This window comes from Otolemur garnettii, unplaced genomic scaffold, assembly GCF_000181295.1.
Source record: "Otolemur garnettii isolate 467f Iridium unplaced genomic scaffold, OtoGar3 scaffold00148, whole genome shotgun sequence".
Lineage (NCBI taxonomy): Eukaryota > Metazoa > Chordata > Mammalia > Primates > Galagidae > Otolemur > Otolemur garnettii.
Genome location: NW_003852543.1, coordinates 2,471,265 through 2,489,717, shown reverse-complemented (window position 1 = coordinate 2,489,717; position 18,453 = coordinate 2,471,265). Strand labels below are relative to the sequence as shown.

At 47.2% G+C, this 18,453-nt stretch overlaps 1 protein-coding gene and 1 pseudogene across 1 annotated transcript in view; one reads left to right on the top strand and one right to left on the bottom strand.

Annotated features, from left to right (window-relative positions):
• ACOXL (acyl-CoA oxidase like) overlaps positions 1 to 18,453 on the top strand; it is a 288,084-nt gene that overhangs the window by 44,115 nt on the left and 225,516 nt on the right. Inside the window, 1 exon segment of the mRNA XM_012811040.1 lies at positions 2,728 to 2,762. Coding sequence (XP_012666494.1) covers positions 2,728 to 2,762 — 35 coding nt within the window.
• Positions 198 to 1,185, bottom strand: LOC105887950 (annotated as a pseudogene).

Here is an 18,453-nt window from a genome sequence, read left to right as displayed (position 1 = left end):
GCTAAGCCAGGGAAGGGACTCTAACCTGGGGCCACAGTGGAGAAAGAGATAAAGCAGTCAGAGTGGGACTTCTCTTCATGCTCCCGGCCTCACTCTATTCTTATATGTTTCAGGGAACTTTATTACAACCCCTTCCCCAAACCCACACCCCAAATACAGTGAGAAGAGGGTGTGGTTAAGACACTTTCTCTTTAGGGTCACACTAGCACCCTCTTTTTGTGTGCCGGGAAGCCCAGAGCCACTGCTAAAAAAATGCTGGTCAATCCAATCAGCTTCAGCAGGTCTGGCGCAGAGGGCAGATGTCTCTCCAAGAAGGTTGTAGTGATGGGTTGTGCAGGGACATCCACTGATTCTAGTTCTGGCTGCCAGATTTCATCCTCTGGAATCTTCCCCACAACAGGTAGGATGTCTCAGGCTGCTCTCTCCCCAGCCTCCACAGCTCTCTCCACAGCTCCCTCCATGTAGCCACTCCAGTGTGTGGCAGTCTCAGTGCTCGCAAAATAAATCGTGCCTGCTGGTTGGCATAGTACCCTTCCCATATTGAGTCATGATCTCAGGGAGAAAGTAGGTGGTGTAGCAGCCCCCGGAGTGCTGCTCCTCACACCAGTTCTTCTCTTTATAACGTGATGGTTTCAGAGCTTCTTGGGATCCTAGAACTTTTGCACAGAGCTCACAAAGTGTCTTTATCCTTTCTTCTTTGGTAAGACGTGCCAGCTTTCCGACTCTGTGGGCAAGGATAAATCCCATTATTGCAGCATAGCTGCCATTAGGTTTGGTATCATCCAATGTGTAGGAAATTAGAGCTTCCTCCCCTTCAGGAATCACGGTTCCATGGTAACCCTTTTTCCTCCAGAAAGGCTCATTGTAGTAACTATACACTTGATAACCTAACCCATAGGGACATGAGTGATCAGCTGGCTCCTCCTCATTGGCAGAGGGGGTTTGAAGTGAATCTTCATTCCCAGAGTAGGAGGAACAGAGTGAATCAAGTATTTAGCCTCATACATCTCATGGTTTAGGGTCTTGCAAAGACATTTTCTCCTGTCTGGTCAATGTAGAACCAGGCCTCTCCAGCTTCACTCTGTCCCCAAAAAGGTCCATTATCTGCTCGCTCACTTGACCAGATCCACCCATAAATTTCCTCTCCTCTCTGGTCACCTTCCCTGCTCTAGGTTGCTTCTGCATTCTGTCTCTGTACGGCTGGACCAGGTGACCTGCTTGCTAAAGCTTTGGTGCTCGTCTGAGCTGGGAAAAGCCTCTGGCTTTCTTATTTCAACTCCCTCCCTCTGCCTCCTCCCCTTCTCCTGCCAGCCTCCTACTACCTGGGGACCCTGGTGTCATCTTGCACCACCTGTGACAGCACCATGAGAGTCACCTCCCCACCTCCAACCTCACTGGGGTTGACATCAAGGGACCCATGAAGATGTTTGGGGATTTAAAGGTGTAACTGCGCACAGAGATGGTATTATCAGTGACACTTAGATTCTTAACTGTTGTGAGCTTCTTTTTTTTTTTTTTTTTTGGCCAGGGCTGGGTTTGAACCTACCACTTCTGGCATATGGGGCCAGTGCCCTACTCCTTTGAGCCACAGGCACCATCCTATTGTGAGCTTCTTAAACTAGTCATGCCATAGTTGGGCACACAAGGGTGAATGAGACTTACTCAGATGTGTTTGACATTGACTCTTGCTTATTACATGATGAAATATTTTCAAAGTTATCAAAATTAACTTAAAACATTAAATTTTGAAACATGCCGACTTTTCATAAGTGGGGTATTGCCTTTATTCTTTATAGTTTTCCTTGTCAGGCAGTAGCATCCATATACATACACATACACGGATAGAAATACACAAATATAGAAAAAGTGCTTCAGCCTTACATTAATCCTGTAGGAAAATAATTATTTTGCCTGTTTTACAGTTGGGAAAATTGAGGCTCTGAGAGTTTCAGTAACTCCCTAATGCAGCTGAACTTGGCTGGCTGGCCTGGCTCTTTTGTAATCCACTATTGCCCTGGTGGGAATCAGGGGAGGCCTGTGACGTGTGATTTGAGCCCCACTTGTGCTTGAGAGGTTTTGCAGACAACCCTGCAGAGCAAAGAGGAAAATCACAGTTTCATGTCAACCTCTACTTGTTGCTGTGTCCAGCAATTGGTTGCACGATGTCTTGATGACACACATGAATTTCAGGCTCTACTTCTTTGCTGTCCTCAGAGCTGACGCTTATTGGGCTTGAGCTTAGGGGATCAGTGTGAGGCTGTGCTGATCCCCCAGGTGGCCAGTCTTCCTGGTGGCTTGGGCTCCACCTGGTGCTCTTGGAGGATGGGGTAAAAAGGAGCTGGCTTCCAGGACCTCAAATGGCTGTGTTCTCCTAATGCTGAGCTTGGAGTCAGCCACATGCTGCAATTTCATCCTTTCATGGCTGTGTCTGAGAACTAAAAGAGCCCTGTTTTGGAGCTCTTTTCTGATGAAGGACACGTTCTGTCTAATCCAAAATGAAATACTTTATGCCTCTTTAAACGCCTTTCAAAATACGATTATCTTTGAAGAGCTAAGTTGACACTAAAGAGCTGTCACTAAAATGTGTTATTTATGATACATCGGGAGTGGAGCACTTTAGGAAATGTTTAAAAACAATCAACCACATGAAGTGAATTTTGAATTTTCTTATGAATTCAGCATATTCTTGATACTATTTAATTTTTTTTTCTCTCTTTTTAATTACAGCTCGGGTTGACGATAGCCATTCGCTATAGCCACAGGTAAAATTTTATATATATTTTTTCTTTTTCTTTTTTTTTGAGACAGAGTCTCACTATGTCACCCTTGGTAGAGTGCCGTGGCATCACAGCTCACAGCAACCTCAAATTCTTGGGCATAAGTGATTCTCTTGCTTTAGCCTCCCAAGTAGCTGGGACTACAGGTGTATATATATTTTTTCTTCTAAGAAATAGCCTTACCAATTTATAGCTTTGGGTTTGCTTGAGTCTCAAATTTTTCAGCTTCATTTTAGTGGCTGCTCTACCATGAGTCAGTGTCACAGGTGAAATTGTTCTGGTTGCTTGACTTGCAAGAGTGCACCACTTGGAGAAATAAAGTCTTTGCATAAAAGTGATGGTAGGTGGCACAGTTTTTTAAAAACAAAGCAATGGGATGCTCTGGGGACAGGGACGTGGAAGGGACTTCTGGGTAATGTTTTCACTCTCCAAGAATGAGAACTGAAACCTGGGCAAGGCTGGGTTGTGAGGCCCTTGCCCCCATCCATGGGGGCCTCTCTCTCCTGTCTTAGTGCACCTGACAGTGCTGAAAGGCCCCATTGTTATCTTGCTTCATCATTTCTGCCTTTGACTCAGTGGCATCATGTTTATAAAAACATGTTTGTTTCTTGCGCTCGTTTCAGCCTTTTCTGCTTTGCATGTATCACAATGCATTGAGATGTTAAAGTAGGATCCAGCTCTAATGGGGGGCTGGTAAGCAGATGCTTAGGAAAACTGTGCTCATGGCCTCCCCACCAGGCCACTCTCTGGACATAGTTTTGGCTCTCAGGGACATCTGGTCAGCTTTTGATAAAAGAAATCCAGAGTTACCTGATTTTAAAACAAATTGGCCTCCTATAAATGCTTGCAACCAGTGTATGTGTGCTTTCAACTTAAGTGTGAACTGGGCAATCACAGGCAATCCTTGAGACCTAGAAAGCTGTGGGGAGCAGGGAGGGCAGGCGTTTGGATGGATTTGGCGGGATGGATTTGACCCGTTGAAATGAGCGTACAGGAGGAAAGGTGTTCGTGTGGGATGCTGCTGGGGACCTGTAGAGGAAAGCTGCTGCGGAGAAGCTCTCAACTGTGCATGATTGTGCAGGGGAAAAGAAATATCTTTTCTTTGCCCATCCCTAGGTTCATGGCTGAGGCCTCATACAAAAGACATTAACAAGAGCAAAGTATGCACATTTATTTAATATAAGTTTTACATAATATCAGAGCCTTCAAAGGAAATGAAGACCCAAAGAAATGGAGAAACCTATTTCTTTTTTTTTTTTTTTTTTTTTTTGCTAGTTTGATGGAGAAGTGGACATTTCATGGAGAGCTGTGACTTGACAAAGGGGGTAGGCATGAATGGTAATAAACCGGGCAGTGGGGACTTAACAAACAAGGTCCGTCTCTTCAGATTCTTCTCTGTGACTCTGCGTCTTTAGAGATAGGGATCTTCCTTTCTACTGGGTAAAAGGGGGGACACCTCCCAAGGGTTCTATGGCCTGCCTCAGGGGAGGCTAGGGGAAGGTGACAGTGACCTTCCTGCTCCTGCTGTTTCCTCAAGTGCCAAGGTGCCTTGTTTTAGGGTGGTGTGTTCTGAACCCCATCAATCACTTGTTTGTTTCCCAGTTCTCTGTGTGCACGAAGCACGCCCATGACAGAAGCATGGTGTCCTGCGGCAGTGTGCTCTGCCCTTGTGAGCCCAGCCAGGTCACTGCAGCTGATGAGACACACAGCCATGGCACATGTAGGATCCTGGTGTGTACTCCGAGCCCGAGCCCCTCCAACTGACTGGGTGTCGTGTATGGTGGGGGGATATGTTCTCTTAGGAACTTGCAAGAATCCAATTTTCCAGGATATTCTAAAGGTGGCTTGCTCCAGAATGAGGTATGAGTGCATGTGTGTGTGAGAGAGAGAGAGACAGGGAGAGAGAGAGACTGACTCTAACGTTTCCTTTAATTACCCCATTTTTCCTCTAGGTCACAGGTAAGTCCTGCGCGGCAGCCTTTTTATGCACGGACTAAAGGTGCCTCTTCCCCAAGCGAGCTGAGACCTTGCTCTAGTTCAGGGAACAAGTGGCTCTTTCCCGTAGTGGCAAGGGTTACTTTCCTATGGCTCTGCAGAGAGTTATAACTTGTGAGTCTGTGTGTGGACTGAGAGCACAGATTTCATTTTAATAGTCTTTGTCAGGCTGAGGGGCTTTTGCTCAACCATTAACTTTGTCAAAATCAGGTAAAATGGCAGAGTGGGGTAGATGTGATGCTTGTTTTGTCACTTATGATTGTCTTGGCCCAACCCTGCATTTGCAGAGAAGATTCTGATTCCAGTGCCCACACCAGCGGCCATGGGAATGTTACCAACTCTACACTTGGTTGGTGGAGGCCCTTTTCTGGGCTGAACACGATCTTCATCAGGAAAGGGAAAATGTCTTCTTACCTGGACTGAATGGTGACTTAGATATGATCCCCCATGGGGATGAGGGCTCTGGGTGAGTTCTGGAAGGCAGCAGTCTGCCTGGGTTGTGCTTGACTGTCCCCTTTGGTTCCTCTTTCCCCATAGCAACCCGGCCTTGCTGAAGAAACGTGGTTAGCAGATAGTGGTTATGAAACTGAGTAGGAAGGTTGGTGTGGCCGTACAGAAGCTAAGGGGGGGCTTTGTTGTGAGGAAGGGAAAGACGTGGGTATCTATGTGGCCTCTGTGGGCATTTCCATGCTCAGCTGTAGGGCCCTGATGCCTCTTCAGAGTTACAACTTGGGAAGATGGAGGGAAATTTCACCTTAGACTCTTTAGTCTGCGTTGCAAGCTTCCGTCTCACTGGGCCACAACATCTCTTTCATGGTGCTTTTTGGAGAAACCAGTTGGACAATGGACAACAGTTGTCAAGGGGTCAGAGTCACACAATATGTCTTAGCAGCTGAGTGGTTCTGGACAAGTTACTTGTTTCTCTAGGCTCTGTACCTGGTGGCAAATTTGTCTTGGGCAAATTCTCTAACTCTCCTATCCTCTCTCAATGCTTATCTGAAAATACCTATCATAAGGGTTGTTATGAGGAATGCAGATGGTGGGCAGAAAGCCCAAAGCCTGCACCGGGCACGGAGAAGCTGGCAGCAAAGATGCCGTGATGTCCACAGCACTAGCCGCTATGATGGTAGGGGTTAGTTGGTGCTGGAAAAAGACCAGGGTGGGCCCTGGAGTTCATCAACACCAAGTCTCAGCCCTATATAGAAGGACATGGAGGCTGCTGATGAAGTCTGTTATAGCAAGTCGGGGCTTTGGAGTTGCTCCTCCTGTAGCCATGCTGTGGGGCCTGCTGCAATTCGCACAGCTGCCTGATACAACTGGGCTACCACTTACCATGCACATCATAGGTTAGGGGTACAGAAAATGCAGTGGATGTAGCTCCCTTCTCCTTCACAGAGTCCAGGGCCTGTGCTGGGAGGTCAGAGGGCTGGGCTTCTGGAGGCTCATTCACACATGTGGCTGGTAGGAGATGCCGACCGCGGTGGGGCCTCTGCTCCTCTCTACATGAGCCATTTGGGCTTCTTCCCAGCATGCTGCTTGCTTTCTCAGACGAGTGACCCTGGAAGACAGAACCAGATGGGAGTTGCCTCTTTTCTGCGCCCCATTCTGAGAAGTCATAGAGCATCTCTCCCACTGGGTGGCATAATCACCAGCCCCACCCATGGTCAAGGAAGGGAGCAGAGACCCGAACTCTCAGCACAGGAGGCTCATGTGGTCACAAGAGCACATGGAGTAGGAGAGCGTGGTGTCTGCTCTCTGGAACATGTGGTCGGCCACAGAGCCCAGCTGAGGGTTGGGAGCTTTGCTTGGAACACTTATGGAAAGAAATGTCTGACGCTGTCCTTGTGACATGGAACTTACTAGTTGGGGATGCATGATAGGAATGTGTGAGGGAGGCTGATGGACAGAGCTGAACTGATCAGGGCAGCTCTTAGAAGGGGCAAATCTTAAACCATCCTGATTCCCCTGAAGTGCAGACATGGAATGAGGCCCCTCTGACCCCTGGCAGGCTGTTCATAGGGTCCCTCAGAACACATAGTCTCTAACTTGCTGTCTGGCGTTTGTAGGGAGGAGAGGCAGAGTTGGGGGAGGCTGAGGAGGCGTGGGGTGGATCCTAGATGCTCAAATTGCTTTTATAGTACTAGTAGTTCAACCTTGACCCCAAGCTTAGAAGCCACTCCTCAAACAAAAGCCCTGCAGAGAACTGGGCAGAAGGCGAGGTGAAAATTTAGCAGTTGTGAGCACGTCCCTTCAGGCCCAGCCCTCAGCCTGCATCCTGGCTGTGTGTTCCTGCCAGCGCCTTCTGTGCTCTACCAGGACCCATCCTGGCAAATGTGGCTTCCCTCGTGCTGAGTCTGCAGGGACATTTGCTTCTAGTCTGTCTTGTCCCCTGTTTTGGCTCTGAAGTGTTCAGTGCAGAGCAGGAGTCATGAATATTCACCTAAGGGCAGCAACAAACAAACAAAATCTTAATAAGTGGGAGAAGAGACACTGAAAGTGATGTGACGGAGGAGGAGGAAAGTGAAGACACCTGCTGTCACTCCCTTGCATGTTCCGAGGTCCTTCACCGTCTACCCTGGGGGTTGGGGACCTGGGGGGTGAGTAGGGAAGTGGTTCTCAACCCGTGGGTCGCGACCCCTTTGTAACAATGAAAATACATCTTGCATATCAGATATTTACATTATGATTCATAACAGTAGCAAAATCACAGTTATGAAGTAGCAACGAAAATAATTTTATGGTTGGGGGTCACCACAACATGAGGAACTGTATTAAAGGGTTGCAGCATTAGGAGACATTAGGAAGGTTGCGAACCACTGGAGTAGGGGCCCAGTGACACTAGTATTCACAGGAGACTGTCAGAGTCATCTGGTATCACCTGCATAGGAGTCTGAAGACTTTAGGAGCAGAGGTAAAGATAAGAAAGTGATTGCAGTAACTCAGAAGCAGTGCAAGGCCTTTTTGGGATTGGTTGGGCCTCTACCAAAATGTAAATTTCTGGTTCACACAAGCCACAGTGAGAGAGAGTCACGGAGGAGCACTTGACCTGCTCCTGGACCTACATCATTAACACCTTCTCTGTTTCCACAAAGGGTTATCAAAGGGTTGTGCTTTCCAAAAAATACTGCTGAAATATAAAGAATTCTAATTTAAAAATTCCAAGAAGTATAACAGCATTTGTAAATTTGTGGTGGGAAAGAAACCCACATTCTGGGACAGCCTCATTTGCCAGGAATTGATGGCACTTAGTAGCGTATCACTGATAAGCCTTTGGTAGGCTGGGCCTGCACCACTTGCCGCTCCCTCCCTGTGTTCCTTGTCCCCTCTTTGGCATGAGTGGACACAGGAGGGACTGGTCTTTTCACTTAGAGACCTTCAAGTCACTTTGTTGCCTTGTGGTGATTCCTCTGCCTCTCCTGCCTGGTCCTGCCACCTACCTCTTCCAGGAGGAGAAAGATGAAAGGTGTGGGTTTCTGGTTGAGTGCTCTTTTAAAAAATCCTGTTAGCTTATTTGGGCTGGCTGTAACTTACATTTTTTTGGTAAAATATACTTAACATAAAATTGACCATTTGTCTTAGTCTCTTCTTGCTGCTGTAACAAAATACCATAGACTGGATGACTTATGAAGATCAGATATTTATTTTCTCACAGTTCTGGAGGCTGAGAAGTCCAAGATCAAGGTGCTGGCGGTTCGGTGTCTTCTGCTTCCACAATGCCACCTTGTTGTTGCATCCTCTGGAGGGGAGGAACACTGTGTCCTCACCTGGTGGAAGGGAGGCAGACAAGCCAGTTAGACACTTTGTGAAGTCTCTTTCATAAACCAGGGGGTTAATGCCATTCCTGAGGGAGGATGGCCTAACTAGCTCATAAAGGCTCCTCCTCTTCCTACTATCACATTGACCATTTAGTTTCAACACTTGAATTTTGGAGGGGATGCATTCAAACCAAAGCACCATTTTAACCATTTTTAATTGTTTAGTTCAGTGGCATTAAAAACATTCACATTACTGGGCAACTAATACCACTAGCCATCTCCAGAACTCATCACCCCAAACTGTAACTTTATACCCATTAAATTCCCCTTTCGCTACCCCACCTCAGCCCCTGAGAATGTCATAGTATTTACTAGAATTTCCTTCCTCTTATTATATGTGTATACTACATTTTGTTTATCCATTCGTCTGTTGATGGACGTGGACACTTGGGGTTCTGCCGACTGTTGTGAATACTGCTGCCATGAATGGGGTTTCCCACCACCATCTCTCTGGACCCTGGTCCTCCCATTGGAATTTTGGAAACAGTCCTGGTAATGACAACCTAAAGCCCCAAACCTTATGTCTAAACATATTTCTACCCACACAGAGAAACACCAGGGAGCCCTCAATCCCAGCATCTGGGTTCTGGTAAACATGATGAGGGAATATCCCTTTAACGTCCTGCTTTCAGTTCTTTTGGGTATATACCCAGAAGTGGAGTCTCTGAATCACATGGTAATTCTGAGTTTATTTTTTCTGAGGAATGGTCGTACTGTTTCCCTGTTGACTACTTCTAAAAAAGGAGTTATATCTAGGGTTTACGTAACTCTGGGTCACCAAAGGCTCATAGTTGCTGTTGAGGGGTGGTTCCCATTTCCCTTGTCACGTTTACCCAGAACCCAGATGCTGGGGTTGAGGGCTCCCTGGTTCTTCTCTGTGTGGGTAGAAATATGCTTAGACGTAAAGTTTGGGGCTTTAGGTTGTCATTACCAGGACTGTTCCCAAAATTCCAGTGGGAGGATTGGGGCCAAGAGAGATGATGGTGGGAAACCCAGCAGACTCCTGTAGCGGCTGGGGGTGGGGAGAACGTGGTTCTAAACTGGCAATAGTGGGGGGGGGCGGATTCTCTCTTGAAGAGAAGTGGATTGGAGGGGGTTTTAAAGAACATGAGTGTGGGAAGAAGGGAAAGAAGTCACTAAAATCCTATAACATTGGCCAGTAGGCAGGTGACTCAGGCTGCTGCAGACACAGGGGTCAGGGTTGGGGTGGAGAGCTGCCCCAGGGCTGCAGGGGGGCCCTTGTGTGGCACTAGAAGGCTTGACTCCCAGGGGGGCCTGATTTGGTTTTCATGCATATGCAGGGGGCTTCAGCTGGCACATCTTCCTTACTCGCAGGAACAGTGTTCCACTGTCACATCTCCTGCATTCAAATGAACAGTTGCAGGGGGGCATGTGAGTGGGCACCCACCCTAACACACAGCACATGTCCAACCACTTCCACTTCTGCCCTGACACCTCTAACTCCTGCTAGACCAGTTATTTCATATCTGTCTGTATGGTCTGGGCATGTGTGTGTGTGTGTGTGTGTGAGAGAGAGAGAGAGAGAGAAAGAGAGCGTGCACAAGAGTGCATGGGTAGGGGCTTGCAGGTGGGGAAGTGGAGAATCCTTGTCTCATCCCGACTGCAGGAACACGCTAAGCCAGGAGAGCTTCTGCTGTGACAGCACCAGCACCTAACAACAGCTCTGGCCTGAGTTTCATTTACGATCACAGCGTTCTAATTTACCTTTGTAAAGTCAAGTCATTTTCTCAGAGTGGAAAATTGTCTCTTGGTGTTCATTCCCCACTGTTTGGCTTGAGGTTTTTGGGTGGAATCCACACAATGGTGACAGCTGGGTAACCCCCAGAAGTGCCCTTTGCAGATAACAGGTCTCGGGGCCTCACCACCCACACAGTGGGGAAATTGTTCCCACTGTGTGGGTGTTTTGTTTTTTCTTTTTCTACCAGATATTGAAAGAGAGAATTTAGATGTTCTTCCTACTCAACCCAGTGCAGCAGCCTGAAGAAGGCCCCTCCCTCCTGGTGGGTACCCCTAGGCAAAGATGAAAGAGGGATCAGGCTCAGAGGTGAACCCCTCACCGTTGACACTCCACTCGCTTCTCTGATGCTGGAGAGACCATGTGAACCACCAGCATGGAATTTTTGTACATGTGTCTTATGCCTATATTTCTAAGAAAAGCTCGTGAAAGCGGAGGATGAGTACAGAGAACTGGCCCCTAGTAGAATGATTTTGCTTTCTTTCTTTTTTCCTTTCTTCTTCTTTTTTTTGGTGGGGGGGGGCGGGTTAGGTACCTTTCTTTAATAAATGAGGAAGAAACCAAATTTTTCATTTGCTTCTGCGATAGGTAAATGGAAGTCCACAGAGGTGTGGAAAGGTGATTCTTCGCTACAATTGATTTCTTCCTATTGGTTTCTCACCAAAGAAAGGCCAAATTTGGTATCTTGTCCAGGCCAGTGCCCAATCTTGATATTGGAGTCAGTGGTACCAAACTCCTAAAAAGCCTTGGTATTCCCTGGAGGCTGGTGGGAGGAAGGGAGAGCCTGGAGCCTGTACTGGAGCAAACCCAAGAGATGGAAAGGTTGCTGGGCAGCTTGACCGTCCCTGACCTGTACCCTCCCAGGCCTGCCCTGACAGCAGTGATGAAGACCCAGTGATGTAACCATCACTCTGAGACTGTGTTCATGGTTTTGTATTGAAGGGGCCTAGATGGCCTAGCAAAAATTGAAGGGGTCATGTGCTTTTATGTTCTGATTTAGATTTGAAGCAGAGTTTGAAGTTCATAGATGAATCAAAATGCTTATTGAATGGACAGATGGTGGCATCAATGAACAAATGAAATTGTCATCATGAAATAAAAAAGGGAGGAAAAGACCAGAAACAGGGCCATGAGGCCTATTGGATTTTGATTTCAAGTGTTGGCAAAAACCTAGCGACTCCCATTTAGAGCTGGTTTGATCTTGTAAAGACAGCTGGGGAAGACTGATGTTCTCCACATTTTGTAAAAATAAACAAAAATGCCTTTCTGCCCTTTTTTCCTCTTCCAGGGCAAAGTTGTTTCTGTCACTAGGGTGTTCTGGTCGACTGTTCCATCTGTCTCTTTTTCAAACTTCAGAGAGAAGCTCCAGCAAGTTTTATACACAGAGTTGCCAAGAAATTATTCAACCTCAGTGGTATAATCTTAGAAAGGAGAGCCATCTTTTGGACAGTTGCGTTTTTGACAGCCTTAACATAAAATATTGCCCCTAAAGGACAGCCTGTGACTATTCACAGGGAGTCCAAGTTACGTGCTTTTATACTGAGTGAGATCTTTGAGGGCCAAGGGCTGTGTTGTCTGTGTCTCTTGGCAAAACTTGCCATGGGGCAGTGGCTGTGCTAGAACAGGGGTGGCTGCTTTTTGGGACTCAGAGGTATAAGGGAAAAGATGGATGTTTTCTCTTATGCCTCCTGTTCCCCTTTAATCTTCTGATTTCTATCAGGTTAGTGGCATTGTCCTTTGGAGACCTGGCTGCATGGCCATTCCCTAGTCAAACCTTCATGGCACATCTGTTGCCACACCCCTGAGATCATCTCCAGGGAGTCTTCTGCCTGCCAAGAAGGAGCTCTTTCTGAAACACAGATCTGATCTCGCTTCTTCCACTGAGAAGCCTCCATGGGCATCCTCCTGTAAAGAGCAGAATCCTGACCCTCAGCGTGGGTTTCAGACCTCATTCTCAACTCCTCCCTCCTCTATACCCCGATTTTGCTATTTCTCTTAAAGAAGTCACTCCCTGCCTGTTTTGGGACCAGTGAATTCACCCTTCAACACCTCCTTTTCAAAGATATGTCAAGGCCCCATGCTCCTTTCTGTCACTGGCTCTCAGGGCTGCTTCTCAGGTCAGACCCCAGCTCCCTGTCTTCCTTCTGTCTCAGGAGTAGGTGGGAAAGGCAGACTGCATTCTTGTCCCCTCCACTTGTCCCTCTGTGTCAGGATGCATCCTCAGAGCCGAGACCGTTTGATAAAGCTATACTGAGTCTGAGTGTCTGGGAGGAGTTGGTGAGTCATTTATTTATATCTCCCTGGAAAACGACCCTTCACTTATTTTCAAAGGACTAAGGCACTCAAATCAAATCAATCTAGAAATTCAACACAACTTAAATTAAAATCCCAGTTGGCTTTTTTGGTACAAATTGGCAGGCAAATTCATGGTTTATATGTAAAGGCAAAAGACCTGGACTAGTCAGAGCAAGCTTGAAAAAGAGCAGAGTTCGAAGACATATAATACCTCATTTCAAGACTCACTACAAAACTAGAGTAATTAAGCCAGTGTAGTATTGGTGGGGGACAGAGTTATAAGTTAAAGGGATATAAGAAAGAGTTTAGAAGTAGACCCACAGATGGCTGATCAATTGATTTTCAACAAAGGTGCCAAGATGGTTCAATGGAGAAAGGACAATCTTCTACATAAATGGTACTGGAACAATTAGACGGCCATATAAGAAAGCTGCACACTCCTTACCACTTACCTCACAGCAGGTACAGCAAAGAACAAAGATGGATCATGGACCCAAATGTAAAACTGAAAACTGTACAACTTCTAGAAGAAAACACAGGAGAAAATCATTGTGACTTTGGGCTAAAGCTTTCTTCAGACACACAAAGTGTGGGAAGAAGTTGGTAAAAATGGATTTTATCAAAATTAAGAACATCTGCTCTTTGAAAAACACTGCTGAGAAGTTAAAAAAGCCACACACTGGGAGAAAATATTTGCAAAACATAAATGTGATAAAAGAACTGTATACGGAATATACCTAGAACTCCTACAACCCCTTAACAAGAAAATGAAACAAGTCAGTTTAATAAACGGGCAAAAATATTTGAATTGATACTTCACCAGTAAGACATGAAGATATGCTCAGTGTCACCAGTTGTTAAGGAAATGCAAATTAAGTCTAGAATGCTATTTATCCGTAATGCCATTGCATATGTAGTAGACCGGATTTAACACCCCACCACCCCACCCCATCATGGAATTGCACTCCCCTAAGAAAACTGAATGACAACAGCCAACCCCCCTAAAAAACAACCCTGACAATATGAAGTGCTGGTGAAGATGTGGAGGAAATACAACTGGTACTTTGCTGGTGGCAGCAAAATGGTACAGTCACTTTGGCAAAACGTTTCGGTAGTTTCTCATAATGTTAAACACTCCCTTACCATATGATCCAGTGATTCCGCTCTCAGGCACCCACACAAGAGACATGAAAACATTTATCTACACCTAGCCTGGAGTGTAAATGTTCTCAGCCCTTCTGTTCATAGTAGCCCCAAACTGAAAATAATCCCTAATCTCCTCCCACTGGGAAGTGGGTGAACAGACCATGTCACACTCAGACAGACAGATACTACTCAGCAGTGAAAAGGCCCTGTGCTGGGCAGAAGACTTCAGACGCAAAGGTCTGAATATGTATATCATGTGATGCTTTTTGTCTGATGTTCTGGACAAGGGCAAGCCGGAGGGAAGGGGCCAGGTTAATGGGTGCCTGGGGATGGGCAGAGGGACTGACTGGAAAGTGACCTGAGAGATTTTGAGGGTCACAGACATATTTTAAGTCTTCATTGCAGTGGTGACACTACTGCATGTTTTCCCAAACTCGTAGAACTGTGACCCCTAAAAAGGGTGACTGTTACTGTAATTAACCTACACCTCAGTAAACTTGAATTACAGAGAGGGGAGTTCCGGGGCTGCTGTGTGCTGCGACCGCCTGTGTGAGGTCATGCTGATGGTTCTGTTTTCCAAGCACGAGTCTGGTCTGAGGGTTTTGTCACGTGGAATTGGCTTGTGTTTTACATGCCCCGGGCGAGGCCTCCAGTTAGTGTTGAGCCCACTGTATCATCTTCCATGAAGGTGGGTTGTGAGGTGTGTGAGGGCGCCCTGCATAGCATGCTCACCTTTCCAGGGCTCTCCACATAAACACAGGTGCAGCCAGGTCTTCTGTGGGCCACGGATGCTCCAGATAGAAGGTGCTGGAATGAGACCCCTCCCACTGGGGCAGTACAGCCTGAGGCAATGAGATCTAACCTTGTCCTTCACCGACAGGCTGCTAGGCGGGAGGGGCTGCCGGAGTGGGCCCTTCAGTCTTTGGTTTCCAAAGCTCCCAGGGGCACTGGGATGACGTCCCTCTGTAAAGCAGGTGCAGGTGGCTGAGGCCACGTTCCAGGAGGCCCTGCTCATCTCAACCATCTGGAAAACTCATTGGCTGGCTGGCTTGCCGGAGATCCAGGGAATTAAGGTGTAGCTGTTTCTAGATCTCACCACTGAGAAAGCAGCTCCCTGTTCTGTCCTGGCTGCTGAGCTGAGTATTGCTGGTGTCACTCCAATTCCCACTTGGTTGATTGCCACCTCCCGATGGTGGGCAGAGGGCAGGGCAGAGGGAGAACAGGCCTGGAGGGAGACTCCTAGCTCATTCCTTATTGTGCCATTCTGCCAGGCTCAGGGGTGGCTGGCTCCCTCAGTGGGAGTCCCCATGGATGACTGTCCAGGACAGCATTTATGACAGCCCAGCTGGACAAGGAAAAGCACAGGTGAAGGTGCAACAGGGCTGGAAGCCACAGAAGACGTGGCTGGTTGCCCCTGTTTTTATGTGGCGAGCCCTAGAAAGATGAGCAAGCTACACGGGCACCCTCACATACCTCACAACCTGCCTTTATTGAAAATGATACAGTGGGCTTTATCTGGTGGACTGCGTGATGGGGAGCCCGCAGCAGGCGCTCACCCACTCCACCAGGTGCTGGTGCTGAGTTTTCCAAGGCCCTGTGCTTCTGTTGAGCAGGAGACAGAGGAGCTCTCTGGTCAGGCTGATGTGTTGAGGGCCTGGCTCATAGGCTGATATTCTATGGCCTTACTTGCAAGCCTGGGTTCAGGTATTTCTTAAGTTTCAATACACAGTTAAACTGGCAGTTGTTATGAAGAGACTCACATGCTGTGTTGGCTTTTGTGTTGATAAAAGACTCTCGGATAGTCCCTGAAATTATTTTTGTTCAATATTTATTTGTTTGTGTGTTTAAACATAGAAATTAAACCAGCTTTCAACTAAGCATGCTAATGGCTAGGAGAGAATGGTAGCCTCTCCAAAACTGTAGAACCCACGTATGGCTGTTTGTGCAATGGTGCCGAGATTAAAACGGACTGTAGGACCCACTGTCAGCCTCTGGAGCCAGCCAGCAGCCTTGGCTGGTTTGGTTTGGGCGGGAAGGCCTGCCCTGCTGATAATCCACAGGTGAGCGAGATAGTCAGCGGGTCACTGATTATTTTACCTTTATTATTCTCTTCCCAATTGTCTTCTCTCCTCCCCTTTTCCTGAATCTTAAAAGGAAAAAGACATGAAACCCAAGATAAGATTTAAAAAAAAAACCATTCTTATTGAATGTAGATTTAAGTTGTTTGTTCAACAGTTCTTTTTAATATCTGTCATGAGCAAGATAAGGTATAAGCACACTGTGTCTGCCTCTGGTGACTCTAGCAGGCGTCCTCAAACTACAGCCCATGGGCCACATGCAATCCGCCTAGGACATTTATCCGGCCCACCGGGTGTTTTTGCTGCTGCTGCCTGTCCTGCTTGGCAGCCGACTGGTCCTGGGGCCTGCAGTTCTGCCCTCCAACGACCTGAGAGACAGTGAACTGGCCCCCTGTTTAAAAAGTTTGAGGACTCCTGCTCTAGTGTGTCCGAGGTTTGGAGAGGGTAGTAAAGGAAGCACTGAGCTGGTGGCAACTTCTGGAGCTGGTGGCAACTTCTGGAGTGGGCAGAGGAGATCGCCAGACACACAGTGGGTAAAGATACAATTGTTGGTACAAAATCCAGATACCCCTGCCTTTGGCTCTGTGTGACACCCCGGGTAGAGCCCTAATGCAGTGGTTCTTAACCTTCCTAATGCCGCGTTCCTTAATAGTTCTTGTGGGTTCCGACCCACAGGTTAAGAACCACTGCCCTAGTGCATCCCCATGAAGCAGGTTCCACACCAGGTGGACTTGGGAGTTTGCTCAGGCCTCTGACGCCCAACAGAAGACAATGTTACCCAAAGCGTGTCACCTACAGCACTGTGGGTGCTGGGAGGATTTTCTGTGGCTCAGGGCTGCGATTCAACCCTAAGCCCCGGGGACGGGTGCTGATTTGCTGGGCACCAGCAGGGAGATTAGTGATGTTTGGAGAGTGTCAGGGCTGGGAGGGCAGGCAATGCTGAGGGAACACAGCCTTTTCAAATACATTTACTTAAGTAACAACTGAGGAGTTATATGGAAGAATGTTAAGGAGCCATCAGGTGGTGGGATGAAACAGCAGAAAACCTTATGGGTGACCACCCTGCAGAGGTCTGGAAAGCTCTTTTTCACTCCCTGGGAGAGGTGGCCCCATCACCAGATCCCAAGGGCCAGTCTCTGTTTCCTCCCCTGAGAAAGGGAGGAACAGTCCCCAGTCCTTCTGGTGTGGGGCCAGGGATTCAGAGATTACTACTCTGCTCACTCTGCCCCCGGGTCTGTCACACCTGAAGGCCAGCAGCTGGGGTCCTCCAAGGAAGCCAACTTGTGCTCCAAGAAACTCTCCCAGTGGGCAAAGTGACTGGTCCCAAGGGACCTCTTGCTTGAAAGGAAACCTTTTAGAATCTCCTTTTTTCAGTGATGGAAGTAGGCAGGGAACGAAGGAAACATGAGTGCTGGAGACAAAACTTCTGAGGAAGAGGGAACTTCTTGTGGTGCTCCCTTTACACTTGTTACTGTTTTCATATGCGGAAAGCCAGAGTAGAAGGAAAAGCAGTGATTCTGCCAGTTGTCAGTGGTTACTTCTGACCTTGAAACCAGTCTTGATGTATCCAGAACAAATACTTCAGATGACAAGCTGCTTAAAGGCTTCCCCATTTAACTGCCACGGCCCCTACGATAGGTGTTACTAATTCTGTTTTAGAGATAAGGACAGTAATGCTCAGAGAGGTTGAGGAATTTTCCTGAGGCTACACAGCCACTTAATAAAGAACATGTTTTTTCTGGTATACTAGCAGTCTCCATGAACCTGGGCATAGCTGGGAATATGAGGCACCGTTTGATAAAAAGCTCCAAACAAATCAAAGAGCAGCATTGTAAGAGAAGATGCAGGGGTTCACCTGATAGCTTGCCAAAGAAATAAAATGTACAATATGGACTATGAAATACAGAAGTCCCCCTCTTATCCTTGGTTTTGCTTTCTCGGGTTTTAGTTACCCACGGTCAACCTCAGTCTAAAAATATTAAATGGAAAAGTCCAGAAATAAACAATTTATGGGTTTTTAATGGTGCAGCGTTTGACTAGTGTGATGAGCTCCTTCACCACTCCGTGGAAATCCTCCTGTTGTTCAGCGTTTCCCTGCTGTAGATACTCCCACTCTTCTGTCGCTTACTGGGCATCTCAGCGATCAGATCAACTGTCACTGCATTGTAGTGCTCGTAGTCAAGTTACCCTTACTTGATTTCATAATGGTCCCAAAGCACAAGAGTAGTTGTGCTGGCAATTCGGATGTGCCCAAGAGAAGCGTCTGCTTCGTTTAAGTGAAAAGGTGAAAGTTCTCAACTTCACGAGCAAAGGAAAAAAAAATCATATGCGGAGGTTCCTCTATGGTAAGAATAAATCTTTTATTGGTGAAATTGTGAAGAAGGAAAAAAATTCTTGCTAGTTTTGCTGTCACACCTCAAACTGCAGAAGTTATAGCCACAGTACTTAGTTAAGATAGGAAGGCTGTTACATTTGTGAGTGGTAGACATGAATAGAAATGTGTCCTGGCTCGGCGCCTATAGCTCAACTGGCTAAGGCGCCAGCCACGTACACCTAAGGTGGCGGGTTCGAATCCCCAGCCCGGACCCGCC